The 16682-nt window shown below is 57.6% G+C and overlaps 1 protein-coding gene across 2 annotated transcripts; it reads right to left on the bottom strand.

Moving 5' to 3' along the window:
• Window positions 1-1413: 1413 nt before the first annotated feature.
• On the bottom strand, window positions 1414-15911 carry PDCD1 (programmed cell death 1). Of its 2 annotated transcripts, none has more exons than XM_059703900.1 (5): window positions 15756-15911; window positions 6595-6957; window positions 6102-6245; window positions 4310-4344; window positions 1414-4020 (listed from the first exon to the last, which is right to left on the bottom strand). In XM_059703900.1, exons 1-5 carry the CDS (start codon window positions 15829-15831, stop codon window positions 3802-3804), a joined length of 837 nt encoding a protein of 278 aa, XP_059559883.1. In that variant the 5' UTR covers window positions 15832-15911; the 3' UTR covers window positions 1414-3801. The 2 variants fall into 2 exon arrangements, with proteins under 2 accessions (XP_059559883.1, XP_059559882.1); XM_059703899.1 differs by having other exon boundaries at window positions 1414-4023.
• Window positions 15912-16682: the final 771 nt, after the last annotated feature.

Raw genomic sequence — 16682 nt, forward strand, 5'->3', positions numbered from 1 at the left:
TCGGAGCCTCATCCACCTGCAAAGGGGATGGATCCATTCCCACTGGACCGCTGACCCACAAGGGCTGCGACTCCCGCCTCCCCCCCCCCCCCGCACCCCCCCCTTCCCCCCACGCTGGGGCAGCCCTGCCTGCATGACCCGGAGGCGGAGCTCCCTTTGAGATCGGTGCCTTCCTCCTTCCAGGAGACCTTGGCCAGAGTCCTACAGGCCTAACCTGTCTTTTCTGTCCCGCGGGACTCCTAGGCCCAGGGGTCCAGCCCCTCTCCCTGCGCCGCAGACCTGGGACTGGGAGCGCCCAGGGGCTGGTGGGCGTGTCCTCCCGGCCGAGGGGTTGCAGGGTGGGGCTCCAGGGCGGGGCACAGCCCCGGAGCCTGGTGGGGCCCAGGGTGTCCTGGCTGCCACTCGCCTCCGGCTCTGGGCCCCCTGCCGGCCAGGATCCGCGGGCCTCACTCAGGAAGCCCAGGCCTGGGGCGGGACCGAGGCCGGCCACGCCCGGCTCCCCACCGAAGCCGCCGCTGGGGAGAGGCAGGGACAGACCCGCCCGAGCGCGTGGGTGGGGGTGGGCGAGGTGCCCCAGCCCGGCCGTGACACACGAGGCTGGGGCAGAGCGAGGAACGGAAAAAGTGAGTGGCGGCGGCGGCGGGCGGCAGGCGCTTTACGGGAAGGCGGCGCGCAAAGTGCTGAGTGTCCGCTTCCACTGATCTGCGCGCCGCGGCCAGGACGCCGCTGCTGGGGCCGCCCCTTCCTCCCTCTTCCTGCGCGCGCTTTTGTCTTTTGTATCAATATGATCTCAGGCAATCTTAAGCACTTTCAAAATGTGGTAATCAATTAGGTGTTTAGTTTTACTTCTGGCGGTTTGGATGCTCAAACGGTCTGTCTGGTCTTTTGCCAGGACCCCAGCTGGGCGCCTTGCCTTTGGCTCCCTCCTGCACGCGCCCCCCACGGACCCGCACTGTCATTGGCCCAAAGAGCCGTGGTCTCCCAGTGTCCCAGCCAGACCCGGTAGTCTGTGACCCCAGACCCAGCGCAGTGACCCCGAGTGAGGTTCATATTTTTTGCCAGCCAGCCGCCCCGGGAGGTATTCCAGGTGGGTTCCATGGGCAAATGCTTCACTAACTGCTGGATGTCACCTGATGCCCCTCCAGTTTGCGCTTCCATGGCCAGGGCCCTGCGTGAAGAGCTTCCTGCGTCCTCGCCAGCAGCCTGGTCCCAGCTTTCAGTTTGCCAGGTGACAGGTGCCATGTAACCTGCACTTATTATGAGCAAAATTGAACATGCTTTCATTGTTTAAGCAATGTACACATAATACAATGTGCGCATGTGTGTGCATGTGGTGTGTATGCTCATGCATGTGTGTATGCTCCGCGTGCCGTGTGCACATATGTGTTACGTGCATGTGTACATAAGTTGATTCTGAGCCAGTGTGAGGAATAGTTCATCACGTGTTCTCTTGTCTTGTAGGGTTTCTCTCTCACACTCACGCCCCTGCTGCCGGGCGATTTCTGCAAGTGAGTGGCATAAGGTGAGTCTACCTGCATGCGTTTCCAGCTTGCAGTGTGGTCCCTACACTATGCATCAAAAAGTCTACCTTCTGCCCTGGTCCCATTCACTCTTGTCTCTTCATGAGCTAATCCCACTGCTTTAACTGGGTGAGTTTAGATCTGACAAAGCTAGTCTTTCACTTTCTCTTCATGGCTTTCTTGGCTGTTACTCGTTCATTTTTCCACATGAACTTTACAGGTCAGACATGTGGGTTTCTGTTGGGATCCTGTTAAATTTATAAATGAACCCAGGAAGAGCTGACACCTCAGTGATGTCTTGTCATCCTAACCAGGGTGTGTATTCCCGTCCATCAGGCCCACACCCAGCTCTCCTGCAGGTTTGCACGTTTCTCGATAAATTCATGCCGCAGGCATTTTACCTTCTCCGTTCTCGGAACACTATCACATTTTCTGCTAACTGGTCAGTGTTTGAATATGTGACAGCCCTCTATTTCGGGATGTTAATTTTACATCTGCTCCTTGCCTGGATTTTCATGTTGTTGTAGTATTTTCCCATGGAACCTACTGTGTTTTTCAGGCTCATGCTCACTGCAGACTTCCCAGGCTGTGTTCCTCGAACGTGTGGCCTGTTCTGGCATCCTTGCGTCTTCCTGGATGGGTGGCTCCACCTCCCGCCCCACCCAGGACAGGACCCCAGGGTGCCAGGCACAGGCTGTGAGCTCAGAGGGTTGGGGAGTGGCGGGGCCTGGATGGGGCCCATGGGAGGGGACAGGTTGGGGGCATCTGTCATCGCAGTCAGGGAACTGGCACGGGGGTGTCCTGTCTCCTCTGGAGGACGGGCCAGGCATTCTCTTTGCAGGCTGCACCCTGAGCCTGCTTGCTGGTAGCCTGGTGCAGCCCCCCCACTGCCTGGCCTGGCCCCAGCCTGGGGCACAGACCTGCCCAGGAGGGACCCCAAGGTGTGGGGGACTCATGAGGGCTGCAGCAGGGCAGATATAGGCACAATCGCTCAGGGATGTCCTGTGCCAGATTGAGGTGGTCTGGGGGCAGGGTGCCGTGGGACCCTGGGGCATGAAGCCCAGAAAGGGCTCCTGGGGGGTGGGGTCCAGCAGCCCCCTAAAGTCAGAGGCTGTGTGAGTGTGGGAGGAGCCAAAGGAGTGGAGATGAGGGCCTCAGGGGGCTGTGTGTTTCTTGAATAGTGACATCGAGGCCGGAGCCCTCCATCTGCCTGGAACCAGCAGGGTCTCCCCCTCCCCTCATGACCTTGTGACTAGGACAGAACTGGGGGCCTTTCTTTGAGCTTCTGTCATTATTTAATTACTAGAGGCCCGGTGCAAGAAATTCGTGCGGGGGTGAGGGGGGACCCTCAGCCCGGCCTGCACCATCTCGCAATCCGGGACCGCTGGCTCCTAACCGCTCACCTGCCTGCCTGCCTGATTGCTGCTAACCATTCTGCCTGCTGGCCTGATCACCCCCAACTGCCTCTGTCTTGGGCCCCGCTTTTTCCGGAAGGACGTCTGGAAGGATGTCCAGAAGATGTCCGGTCTAATTAGCATATTACCCTTTTATTAGTATAGATAATATAATAGAAAGGGAAAGGGCTGCTCAGTGTGTGTGTGGAGCCCACGAAGGACACCTGCTTCTGAGCCCCCACACTGGGTGCCCACGGGCCATCCTGCAGGACAGCTGACGCCCTGTGTGTGCTGGGCAAGGAGTGGTAGTCTGGCTGGAGGGTGCCCACCCAGCACCCCAAGCAGGAGCCTCCGAGGCACCTTTAAATAGCACCGTAAATGGGCGCCATGGAGGAGGCCACTCGGGGTGCTGCCCACCTGGGCGGCCAAGTCTCTTCTCCAGGCCTGGGGAGAGCCAGGCTCTTGCATGTCCCTCTGTGTCCTTTGAGGTGTGTGCTGGATTTCCTCGCTCTGGAGGCACCTTACTGGCCGCCCAAGACAGTCTCCAACCAGGACCCGCCGTGCCTCTTGTCCAGGCACCAGTCTCCCCTGAGAGGCAGGGGGAAGGGGGGCACAGTGACTCCCGAAGCCCCTCTGACACCCAGGGTGGGTGTGCAGGAGGCACAGAGCTGCAGTTCAGGACAGCAGGTCTGCGTCTGGAGCCCTGGGCCAGTCTCCTCTCCTCGCCCAGAAGGGACAGTGGTCTCTCCTGCGTCCAGGTCCCTCAGGGTTTCAGAGGAGAGCCAGGCAGGGCTGACACGGTGCAGGGGTGTGACCCCACCAGGCTCAGCCCTGGGCGGCCACCCAGTTATCGCAGGGTCTGAAGGCCATGGGCCGGCGAGGAGCCGTCAGAGCGGCCAAGAGCAGTGTCCGTCTTCAAGTCTCAGGGGCTGGGGCCCCTGCGGGCTGTCGGCAGAGGCCCTGCGGGGAGAGCCGGGCCTGCCGGGGAAGACGATGGTGGCGTACTCGGTCTGTTCCGGCACACAGGGGGCGGGGGGCTCCGGGGTCTTCTCCCGCCTCTGGAAGTCCAGCTCCCCGTAGTCCACAGATCCCACGGAGGGGCCCTCCTTCTTAGGGGAGAGGGAGAAAGGAGTCAGCGCTCTTTCAGTGGCTGGTGAACACACACGTACACACAAGTGTGAACACAGACCCACACATGCGTGTGCACACATACACAGCGGGGCAGGGCCTGAGCCCCACAGCCCGTCCTTGGGCTCGGGTGCCCACGTTCGAACAAGGTGACATGGTTGGGGATGGGTGTGGCTGCTCCTGAGGCCACTCACCCCTGGGGTTGCCTGTCCCTCGCACCCCTTCCCTGAAATGTACCAGAGTCACCAGAAGGGGAAGGGAACTCACCGGAGGCTGGTCCTCACTCCGGCAGGCACAGCCCCCTGCAGAGAAACACAGGGAGTCAGGTCCAGGAGGCCCAGGCAGGCTGGGTCTCAGCAGGCGGTGGGGTGGGAAGACCTCTGGCCATGGGAAGAGCCCAAGCCTCCAGGCTTGGGTGGCCCAGCTGCCTCCCTGCCTGCTCCCACCCCCCATGCAACCACCCGAGTGCCTGCTCATCTCCGAGGGTCCGTCTGGAAGTGAGCTGCTGGGTGTGAGGCCACATAGGACCGCCTGTCTTCCGGGCTTAGTGCTCCTGCTGGTCGCAAACCTGGCTGAGCCTGGTGGCCACTGCAGGGCACCAAACCCACCTTGGGTCCCAGGCTGGCGCCATAAAGCACACAGCAGACACATAGTCAGCGGTGCTATGGCAGCATCTCCCTGATCGACGTGCACAGGAGCACCATGTGCGTCCCCACCAGGGACCAGCGCCCAGAGGCGCATACAGCACATCTCAAAATGATCTGAAGGGGCCTGGCGGGCACGGCTCAGTGGGTGAGCGTTGACCCATGAACCCAGAGGCCCCTGGTTCCATCCCCATCAGAACATATGCTTGGGTTGTGTGCTCAATCCCCAGCAGGGGGCGTGCAGGAGGCAGCTCTGTTTCTCTGTCATCGATGTTGCTATCTTCTCTCCCTCTCCCTTCCTCTCTCTCTAAAAAAATCAATAAAAACATATTTAAAAAAATATCTGAAGGAGGAAAAATGTGATCCCTGGAGAAATGAACCCCGCAGGGCCTGGAATGGCAGGGCGGCATGGCCGCTGTCCCTAACCACCCAGAGGGAGGGCATGGAGGCCGTGGCTGCCCTTGTCACCCAGGGCGGGCGTGCAGGAGGCACAGAGCCGCAGTTCAGGACAGCGACTCGGCCGGCTCAGCAGGTCTGCGTCTGGAGCCCTGGGCCAGTCTCCTCTCCTCGCCCAGAAGGGACAGTGGTCTCTCCTGCGTCCAGGTCCCTCAGGGTTTCAGAGGAGAGCCAGGCAGGGCTGACACGGTGCAGGGGTGTGACCCCACCAGGCTCAGCCCTGGGCGGCCACCCAGTTATCGCAGGGTCTGAAGGCCATGGGCCGGCGAGGAGCCGTCAGAGGGGTCAAGAGCAGTGTCCGTCTCGAGTGGGAACTCCTGCTGCTGCCACACACGGTGCCTGTCCTGGGAGAGCGTGACCGGAGCCTCTGGTGGGCAGGGCCTCGGCGGGGCTGACCTACCCTGGGCTGGGCCCCCTTTAGGAAGTGGCCCCTTTTTCCGGCCCCTTTTTCCTCACTCTGGAGGCACCTTACTGGCTGCCCAAGACAGTGTCCAACCAGGACCCCCCGTGCCTCCTGTCCAGGCACCAGGCCCCCCTAAGAGGTGGGGGGGGGTGCACAGTGACTCCCAAAACCCCTCTGACACCCAGGGCGGGCGTGCAGGAGGCACAGAGCCACAGTTCAGGACAGCAGTGACTGAGTGAGGTCAGCTGCCCGTGACCACCACCATCCTGGGGGGCGGGGCGGGGCGGCTGTGGCTGTCACCACAGGCCCCCAGCAGCTGTTAGAAGCACCGCCACAGTGGCTTGTGGTCTGAGATGTGGCCTGAGGCTTGAGGGCAGCCTTGGGCAGCTACACAGGGGCTCAGCCTGGGGGCCTCTCCTAGCCTCCTGTGTGACCTGGGCAGCTGCCTTCCCCTCCGACCCCTCCTGAGAGCATGGCCGGGGTCTCCGAGGAGAGGTCTTGGCAGTGCCTCGGGCTCCACCTGGCGGGACGGCAGCGGGGCTGGCTGGGGCCTTACCTCGAGTGGCCAGGACCCAGGTCAGCAGCAGAAGCAGCAGGACGCCCACCAGGACGCTTGTGACACCGATGACCAGGCCCTGTAGCTGACCTGCGGGGCTGGGTGCGGGGCTGGGGCCCTCCGTGGGCTGTTCCGGGGCTCTCTCTGGAGACACAGAGGACAGATACTCAGGCGTGGGGACACAGGACAGGGACTTCGGGTCCTACCCTGCCCCCTTCAAGTCTGAGGGGACTCAGTCCTAGGCTCGCACTGACCAGTCTCATCCAGGCCTGCACAACCTCACTCTGAGGCGCACCTACCACCTGCCCCTCCCTCAGGACAAACGGGGTCTGAGGTGCTTCCAAGCACAGAGGCCCAAAGCCATTGGTCACTGTGGCCCTGGGTGTGGGACAGTCCTGGAGTGAAGTTAGGAGAATCCGTGCTCACTGTGCCTAACAGGCCCTGCCCAGCCCTGTCCGCATCCTCACTCCCACCCTGGGGTCCCGCCCTGCACCTGTCACCGTGAGCTCTGCCCGGAGGCTCTCATGGATCTGCGTCTTGGGGGGCAGGTAGATGGCCCCACAGAAGTAGATGCCGCTGTCATTGCGCCGGGCAGTGAGGACACTCATTTCGAAGTCCCGTCCGTTGGGCAGCCGGGTCATGCGGAAGCGCTGGTCCCTGCGGACTTCCTGCCCGCTGTCCTCAGGGAAGGCGGCCAGCTTGTCCGTCTGGTTGCTGGGGCTCATGCGGTACCAGTTGAGCACAAAGTCCTCAGACGTGTTGGAGAAGCTGCAGGTGAAGGTGGCGGTCTCCCCCTCGGCCACCGTGAGCTGAGGCGGGTGGAAGGTGAGGGGACTCCAAGGCCTTTTGGGAGTCTCTGTGGGGTGGAGAGAGAACCGGCGGGCCTTGAGGAAGGCCTGTGGGACAGCCCACCGAGACCCCCTCCCGCTTTCCCACATCCCGTCAGACAGGAAGGTCCTGGGAAGCCCAGCCACGCTGGAGTCCCCTCTGCCATGAGCCTTGCAGCTTCTTTTTTTTTTTTTTTAAACATATTTTATTAATTTTTTACAGAGAGGAAGGGAGAGGGATAGAGAGTTAGAAACAGCGATGAGAGAGAAACATTGATGAGCTGCCTCCTGCACACCCCCTACTGAGGATGTGCCCGCAGTCAAGGTACATGCCCTTGATCAGAATCTAACCTGGGACCTTTGAGTCCACAGGCCGACGCTCTATCCACTGAGCTAAACCGGTTAGGGCAGCCTTGCAGCTTCTTGCACGCCTCCTGGGGACAGGAGCTCACCTCTCACCAGGGAACCCCAAGGTGGGATCTTGTACACTGATGGCATCCAGAGATCTGGGCTGGGCTGCCTCTGGCTCCGACCCCAGGTCCCCCACCCCATTTCTTTCCCAAGCTGTGGCTTAGGACCTTCACCCCTCCCTCCTTGACTCAGGTCCCCAGCTCTGCCTCCCAGGTCTCTGAGCCGTTTGCACTGTGCTGAGGGGTGGGGAGGGTGGCCTGGGCGCTGGGCTGGGCTGCTGGGGCTGTCGTGGGAAGCCCAGCTCCAGTGGGTCCAGGGGCCAGCCTTTCCCCCATTTCAGGACAAGCTCAGAGCCAGGACCCCACATGGGCACTGCTGACCTGGGCAGTGTGGGGCCCCCCAGGTCCTCTTCCAAGGCTCTGGGGACTGCAGTTCAGCTGGGCCATCACCCCTGAGATGGACGGAAATAGAGTCCCCCACACCCTGGGCTCCAGCCCACGCTCCCCTCCCCACCCCCTCTCTCCCCCGCAACAAGGATGTGCCGGCGGCCTGGGGCCGCCCACACAGGAGAGGGCGCGAGACTCTCCGACGCGAGAATGAGCACACATGCTAGGTTATGCTCACCCTCCCTCACATGCAATCACACTCAGGGCCACACGTCTGCTTTCCCTGGCTGTGCATCTGCTCTACTCGGCTCCATCCTGAACTTGCTGGGTGTGGCTCCCCACACTCCATGACCTTGCCCCGGGCTGGCTGCTTCAGGCCCACCCTGTCCTGTGCGAGGCCTGCCCAGTGAGCCTGCCCAGTGGCTCGGAGGAGGATGGGATGGTGCTGGGACCCAACTCCCCTTCAACCTGGGCCACTTCAGGGCACGTGTGACCAGGACACCGTCTGCCCATCCCCACTGGGCACCTCACAAGGGTCAAAATCACAAATATTCAGAGACCAGGTGGGTCCTGAGATGTCCCAGTGTCCTCCATTTCTGTGGCCCTGCTCGGGGACACAGAGGCCCTTCTCCCCCTCCCACCGGTTTACACTGAGGACACTGGCGTGGAGAGGCCAGGGCCCCGCCAGCCTGTACCTCCCACCATGGCCCTTCCCGGGCACCTCTCCTGGCCATCAGTGCATGGTCAAGGGGGGCACATGGCCAGTCCTGGGGCTGCAGGTACTGTCCCTATGATCCTGTCAAGTGCCAGCTGGACATGAGCCGGGGGAGCATGTGGCCGTGAGCGTGAATGCATGTGAGGGAGGGAGGGCATAACCTAGCATGTGTGCTCATTATCGTGTCGGAGAGCCTCGGGCCCCCTCCTTGTGGGCGTCCCAGACCGCCTGCACATCCTTGTTCAGCAGGCTGGGGTCCTCTGGGCCTTGTGGAAGGGCAGCTCGAGGGAGGGCATGGGGTGTCAGGGAGGCCAGGGGGCCTGGAGAAGGTCAGTTCTGGACTGGGAAGGCTGTGGCAGGTGGGATCCTCTAGGGGGCGACACAAACACTGATGGGGACACAGCCCTTCCCTCATTCTTGATTGTGTCCTACCCTCCTGCATGCCAGCCCCGTTCCCATTGGCAGCACTAACGCCCATCTTCTTCACACATTTATTTGGAAAGCAAGGCTCTCTCTGTCTCTCTCTGATTACTGGGCATTTTTCTACACTAATTATGATTTGATCTTAGATGATTTAAAGTTGAATACGTTTACTGCCTACCTTTGGTTTCTTTTTCGGGAAAGAAGAAAATGAGAAAAGACTTAGCGAAAGAGATAATAGTGTGCTTTGCTTTAAGGGTTTTGGTGTGAAAGAAAGTGACTTGGAGCTATTAGACTGAATGAATGATCTGATAGAAACAGTGTGGTGGCAAAGAACAGTAATGGTTCCAGGAAAGGCTGGAAAGGTACACCAATCTGGTATTAGAGAAGTTAAGATTAACAGTAGTTTGATTTCCTCCCATTGGTGGGGCAAAAGTTTCCAGCTGCTCAGGAAAGTCCACATTCTCCTTTCCTACACGAATGCACCATTAGCGCATACGTTCTCACGGTGGGATGTGGAGTGAATGGCACTTTGGACCTGGTCCATCGCTCTTCCCTGGCCCACACAGGTTCTCTCCTCTTGGCCGACCAATGAAGATGACTCTGAGTGGAAGGCCCAAGTGAAGAAAGGAAGCCCCATCAGCTTGGGTTTCTAAATAGATGTACGGAGCAGAGCCACCCTGCTAACCCCAAACCGCTCAGCTCTGTTAGATGAGCAAGAAATTCAGTCTGAATGTTGCACATTAGTCATGACAGTTATCTAAAGAGTAACTGCTGGGGTGTGGTGGCGACAAAAGGCAGCGTTCTCTGTGTTGTGCCGGGAAGCAAGTCTCTTTAAAGCAGTGGTTCTCAACCTTACTAATGCCACGACCCTTTAATCTAGTTCCTCATGTTGTGGTGACCCCCCAACCATAAAATTATTTTCGTTGCTACTTCATAACTGTAATTTTGCTACTGTTATGAATCGTAATGTAAATATCTGATATGCAGGATGTATTTTCATTGTTACAAATTGAACATAATTGAAGCATAGTGATTAATCACAAAAACAATATGTAATTACATATGTGTTTTCCGATGGTCTTAGGCGACCCCTGTGAAAGGGTCGTTCGACCCCAAAGGGGTCGCGACCCACAGGTTGAGAACCGCTGCTTTAAAGGAAGCGCCATGGGAGTGACAGTTCAAGGTGGACAAAGACTTGGCGAAGTCATCGGTGACACTGCAGCACACAGCACCCACCCTGCTCGTGTGTCCCCCGCCACTGTCCACTGAGCCAGCCCGTGTCTCCCTTCACCAACACCCAGGACAGCCCGTCTGGATGGCACCATCCCAAGTCGCTGTCCCACCCCTTTCCCAAATCCATGCCTCCACCTGGGTCCAACTTGCCAGGGCCTCCAAGCAGGCCCCCCTCTCACGGCCGGGGCCACCCAAGAAGCTCTCCTGAGAGCCACGCAGTGCACGGAGCCACCTCCCCTCCTGCCCAGGCCCCTCCAGCAGGCTTTCCCAGGGCGCCCTGGTGAGGGCACTGCTGACCGGTCCCGGGACCCTGTCCTCGCTCTGTGTGGAGGGGGGAGCCCTGTTTCTCTGCGGTTTTGGATCTCATCTGCCCCACCCCTGACCTTAATTTGTTACCAATTGAGTCACTTGTCTGTTGGCCATTTGTGGTGCCTCTCACGGAATCGGAACTGGACGAGGCGGGTCCCCGTCCAGCTGCCCCTGTGCATCTTTATTCATCACACAGGAAAGGCAAAAGAGCCTTCCCCTCTTTTGCTGGGGGCCCAGAGAGAATGGGACCCTGGTGGGGTCCCTGGCGGATGCCCTAAGAAGGACACATTTGTGATCTTCCATGACCAATCATCAGACACACCCCGGTGGAGCCTTCGAGAATGCCAGGGCTGCCAACAAAAGCAAAAATAGACGAGTGGGACGACAGCAAACTACAGAGCTGCTGCACAGCAAAGAAGCCATCAAACAAAATGAAAGACAGCCTACAGAGTGGAAAAAAGATTTGAAATATTTGTAAATCATATATTGGATAAGGGGTTAATATACAAAATATATAAAAAACCCATAAACCTCAAAAGCAAAAATACCCCCATAAACAATCTGATTACAAAATGGACAAAGCCCCTGAACAGGCATTTTTCAAGGAGGACATACAGATGGCCAACAGATAGATGAAGAGATGCTCGTCCTCATTAATCATCAGGGCAATGCAAGTCAAAACCACCGCCAGCCACCACCTCTTGCTCTTAGAATGGCTGTTTCCAGCAAATCAACAAGCGGGTGCTGGTGAGGACGCGGAGAAAGGAGCCCCTCGAGCCCTGCTGGTGGGAATGTAAACTGGTGCAGCCACTGTGGAAATCAGGATAGAGTTACCGTAAAAAGTTAAACACAGAATTACCATAGGATCCAGCAAGCCCACGTCTGGTATTTATCAGAAGAAACCCAAAACACTAACAGAAAAGGTAGGTGCACCCCACGTCCATTGGAGCATTATTCACGGTGACCAAGCTGCGGAAGCAACCCAAGTGCCCAGTGATAGACGGGAGGATAGAGAAGAGGCGTGCACATATACAATGGAATGTCACTCAGCAATAAAAAAGAATAAAATCTTACCGTTTTCGACAACCTGGATAGACCGTGAGGGCATTATGCTAAGTGAAATAAGTCAGACAGAGAAAGACAAATACCATATAATCTCACGTATATGTGGAATGTAAAACAGAAAGCAAACAAAACAAAAATCGAGCTCATGGATACAGAGAACAGACAGGTGGTTGCCAGAAAGGAGGTGGGCAGGTGAAGGGGGGTCAAAAGATAGAAACTTCCAGTTATAAGAGGAATAGGTCCTGGGGATGCCGGGCATGGCAACTGTGCTTCATAACACTCCACAGTCAGCCCTTCCCACCCATGGGTTCCGCATCCATGGACTCAACCAGTCTCGGATCAGAATAGTCAAAAGAACCAAAAATCCCAGAACATCCCAAAATGCAAAATTTGAATTTTCCACTTGCTAATTTGTGTGGAGCACTGGCTGAATCCACGCAAAACAAGGGATGTGCGGGTGCACCCACCGATGTTATATGCAAACACCACATCGTTTTATATAAGGGCCCTGCGCATCCTTGGGTTTCAGTATACAGACTCCCGGACTCCAAGGGCCGGCTGTAGTCATTTATTTAAATGTCATCTCTCCTCATGGCCAGAACTTGCAAAATGGCTGTGGTAGATACATTTGACCACAGATATGTTGTTGTTGCTTATCTTTTCCCTCACAAAGAATTTTTAAAAAACAAAACAGCCTAGAATTAGCACATGAGACGTACGAGATATCACATAAAAATTAGAATGTCTGACCTCTCCTTAAATGTCAGAAAAATCTTCAACACCTGGTGCAAGGTCCCGCCTCTGGGGCCAAGTCGGGGCTGCCCCTGCCATGAGAGCGGGCACTGGCCCAGACACCCAACACTCAACAGTTTGCCCATCTCTGACGCCTGTTTCTGCCCCTGGAAATCTTGAGACTAGTTAGGAAAATATGATTGTGTGTGTATTAGGTGTGAGTCAGTTAGGGTGCTCCAGGTGGCGGCTGAGAGAAGAGGAGAGAACACAAGAGAGGATGTTCAAGATTTAGGGACACAATGGGTGATCACTTAGTAAATGATATAAATGCCTAATCACTACGTTATACACCTCCAACTGATATAATATTGTGTGTCAACTATAATTTAAAAATAAAAATTATTTTTAAACAAGATTTAGGGACAATCCTTTCGGCGGAGCGGGAATAGCGGTGTGACCCTAAGTGGCCAGGGGAGCAATGATGTCCCAGGGGAGCAGGCAGGCATGGCTGCTGTGAGAGCCGTCTAAGGACCACGAGTTTAAGTTCCGACCCAACTCCTGCCCGACACCACAGGGTTGACAGAAACCTGGATCTCAGAGCTTACAATATATTACTTTCTTGTTCAATCTCAGTACACACAAGTAGGTTCAGGATTGCTACCTCACGTCTTGGTGGGAAACACCTTTACTAACGAGACTGTTGTACATCTGTGCAATATAAGGGGCTTTCCCAGAATTCCCGGACGTCCTGGAACCCATCCCCGTGGACACTGAGGCATCCCACTGCACGTTTGAAAGCAGCTAAGAGAGTGGAGTCAAAGGTTTTCATGATAAGAAGAAAGAATTCTGTAACGATGTTTGGTGGGGGCTGTTAAGCAGGCTCATGACTTCGCAATGTGGACAAATACGGAATCATTACATTATGCACCTGGAAGTAATGCAACACTGCGCCCATTATACCTCCATAAAATATTCCTAGTCCTAAGGCTTCCCATGTGTGAAATAAAATGGAGATTTGGATTTTAAAAGCAAAAGAACTCCAGGGCCTGCGGAGACAGAGGGAGCTGAGGACCGCCACTGCCAAACAAGCAGTCAGCGCTGGACTTGGGGACATCTGAACTCGGGACTCGCGAAGCTACCGTGCCGGGAGGAGGGGAGGTCTGCGGGGCGATCCGAACGACCAACCTCCGTGGCCCAGCCCAAATCGCGGTGACATGCACAGCTGGGACGTGGGCCCAGGTGGACACGCTGAGACCACACCCAGCACCTCAGTGTGGCCTTTGCACATGTACTTGTTCACAATGAGGTCCAGAGGTGGCCCTCATCCCACAAGACCCTGACCTTACAAGAAGAGGGACATCTGGACAGACGCAGGCAGGAGAGACCATGTGAAGAGAGAGGCAGAGATGGGGTGATGTCCGAGCCAGAGGACGAGAAGGATTGGCGGCCACCACCAGGAGCTGGAGAGGCCTGGCCTCTCGGCCCTCCGCCGGCCAACACCTGGCTGCCGGCTTCCAGCCTCTGAGTTGTGGGACCAGGGACTTCTGTTGAGAAGCCGCCTGGTCTGTGGCGTTGGTCCCGGCCGCTGATACACACGGCGAATGTGCCAGTGTTATCAGTTGGCAGCTCTGGGTGCAGGGTGTTCACGGCTGTTTTCTGTAACTATTCTGTATGTTTTAAATGTCTTTCAGAACTGTAATTTGAAAAAAATAAATACAATAATCTGACTTAATGACCTGTGCCACGGTCTGTGCCAGACGGTGTTTATAAGTGATCTGATTTCATTCCCATGGCCCTCAGAGGGCAGGCACTGTTGTCCCCAAATTGCAGGTTAACACCGTGGCTCTGAGGTTACGTGACTCGCCGGAGGTGAGGAAGCTGTCGATGAGGGCTCTTGCTTGGCTCCAGGCTGTCGTTTACTCTCGTTTTCTCTCCTTCACTAGCACGGGGGTGGTGGGTGGGGGCGGCCTACTGCTGGGTTTGGAATAGTTCGTAAAATGCGAGAAAAACGTGTACCTCAGGAGGGGACTTCCATGGGAAGGACTTAAACAATAAATCTAGCGAATGAATTAGGAAGGAAGAAGATGACATGGGAAAAAAGTCCCCGTGGCCTGGAGCGCCCGATTCTGGGCCAGAGCAGGAGGACACCACAGGCGTGTGACAGGGCAGTGCTGTGCTCTGTGCCGAGCCGGGGCCACACATGGGGAAACTGAGGCTGTCTGCGTTTGCACATCTCGCCCAGGCTGACACGTCTGAAGCTGGAGGGTCTGGCTGCGGAGCCTTATGCTCACCTTTCCCTGCTTTGGGAAGGGGTCCTGGTGAGGACCAGGCCATGGGAGGTCCCAGCCCCCTTGACGCCCTAGACCAGTGATGGCCACCCTTTGGAGCTCGGCGTGTCAGCATTTTGAAAAACCCTAACTTAACTCTGGTGCCGTGTCACATATAGAAATTTTTTGATCTTTGCAACCATAGTAAAACAAAGATTTATATTTTTGATATTTATTTTATATATTTAAATGCCATTTAACATAGAAAAATCAACCAAAAATATGAGTTTGCATGTCACCTGACACGCGTGTCATAGGTTCACCATCACTGCCCTAGGTCCTCCTCCCGGGTGGCGCACACGCCTTCTGCCCCCATGCCTGGACTCCCCCCAAGGCCCTCCACCAGGCATCTTCTGGCCACAGGCCCTGGGACCACTTTGAGTGTCTTCACTGACCCTGAGGTCTTCCTGGAGAGCGAGGCCCTGCCCAGGAAAAGGCCTGCCCCCATCCCCATCAAGTAGACCCTGGAGGGCCAGAGTGACCGAGAGCCCTTGGACCCGGGACTCCAAGGTCCGGAAACCCCCACCTCGTCTTGGTCCTCCCAGGGGCCCTCGGTCCCCATCCCAGCGAGGTCCAGAGGAAAGGCCCTGGGCCGGACGTGGGGGTCCACCTTCCCCGGTCCCCACCTGTGCAGTGCTGGCTGAGGATGAGGGCAGCCAGGAGGAGCCCCGCTCCCCGACCATGGGCCTGCAGGGCCTGTCCAGTGCGCGGCTCATAGCGGGGCCCCTCACCTGAACCTGCCGTGGACGCTGAGGGGCGTGCCCAGGCTCTACACCCGGGAATCTCCTCCAGAGGCCGCAGGCGGCGCGCCCCAGGCCCTGAGCGGGGTTGGGGGAGCGATCTTTACTTGCACAGTTACTTTGGATATAGCAGAGTAAGTCTCTGGGCCACCCAGCCTGTGTCCTCAAGAGCCAGTCAGCCCCGCGAGGCTGGTCCATCCCAGGAAAACCCAAGTTGGGCAGCTGGGCGTAGGTTTGGGCTCTGGCCAGCCCGGCCTGGTCATTCTACAGCAAGGGGCACAGGCTCGCCATCCCACTGGCCACAAAGGAAGACCTGGGATACTCCTGCCCCCTCAGGGGTCTCACCACCAGGTGAGCCCAGAGAGGGCACTTCCCTCGCCCAAAGCCACACAGCACTCCGCCACACAGTCTCCTCCCCACCTGCCAGAGACAGCGCCAGAGGCTGTTCCCACCCCAGACCCCGCCACCCAGCTGTGATCCACATACCTAGGAGCCAGCCTGGCCGCCAGCCCAGCTGCAGCACCGCCCAGAGGAGCGGCCAGGGCACCCCCGGGGTCCCCATGCCCCAAGCGCTGCCGACCACAACGTCCTCTCCTCTGCTCCGGCAGAAGTGCGTGAAGAAAGGAAACTGTTTCCCTGGGCTTGAAGGCACACGCCCCGCCCCTTCTTCCTCCTCCTCCACATGGGTAGGAGGAGGGTTAGGGGGTGGAGAGAGAGAGAGATGGGGGATGTGAGAGAGTAGAGGACAGGGGAAGGAGGTGGCAGGGAGAAAGAAATACAGAGAGACAGAGACGCAGAGAGAGATGGAGAGGAAGAAGGAGAGGGAGACAGACAGGTGGGGGGCGGGGGTGTCTGGGTACCTCTCCCCATCAGGGCTCTCTATTGAGGGCAGATTTTGTTTCTTTATCTGGGGTTGTCTCTTTCCCTTTCCATATGATAGGGGGTGACTGTCCTCCCTCCCCAGCCATCCTTCTGACAATGGGAAGGTGGGCCACCCTCTCAGGGCAGAGGTCCCCCAGGCAGCAGTGAAGGTGGGCCCCACCCCTTGCCCACAGCCCACTCTGCCTCCTCTGTGGCCTCGTGTTTGAACCCACCAACTCTGCCACTACTGGGGGCCGAGGCCCAGGGCCTGGCCAGACCTCTGCGGCCCCACCCAGCCACCCCTCTGGGCAGTGGGCAGTGGGCAGCCAAGGTCCTGTCTGGCCCTCCTGATCCCGGAGAGCCATCGTCCCTCCCCGGACTGCCAGGCCCCCTGCAGGGGCAGCTGAGGGCCTGCCTGACCCATGGCTTAGGTCAGGGACATTTCTGCCAGGACCCCCTGAGGCCCTCATCCATGTCCTCCCCCTTTTCCTCCCCACCTGCACGGGGGCCTTGCTGCCGGCCCTACTGAAGGCCGTCGGTTGCCTAGCATCC

This window comes from Myotis daubentonii, chromosome 7 (genome assembly GCF_963259705.1).
Source record: "Myotis daubentonii chromosome 7, mMyoDau2.1, whole genome shotgun sequence".
Lineage (NCBI taxonomy): Eukaryota > Metazoa > Chordata > Mammalia > Chiroptera > Vespertilionidae > Myotis > Myotis daubentonii.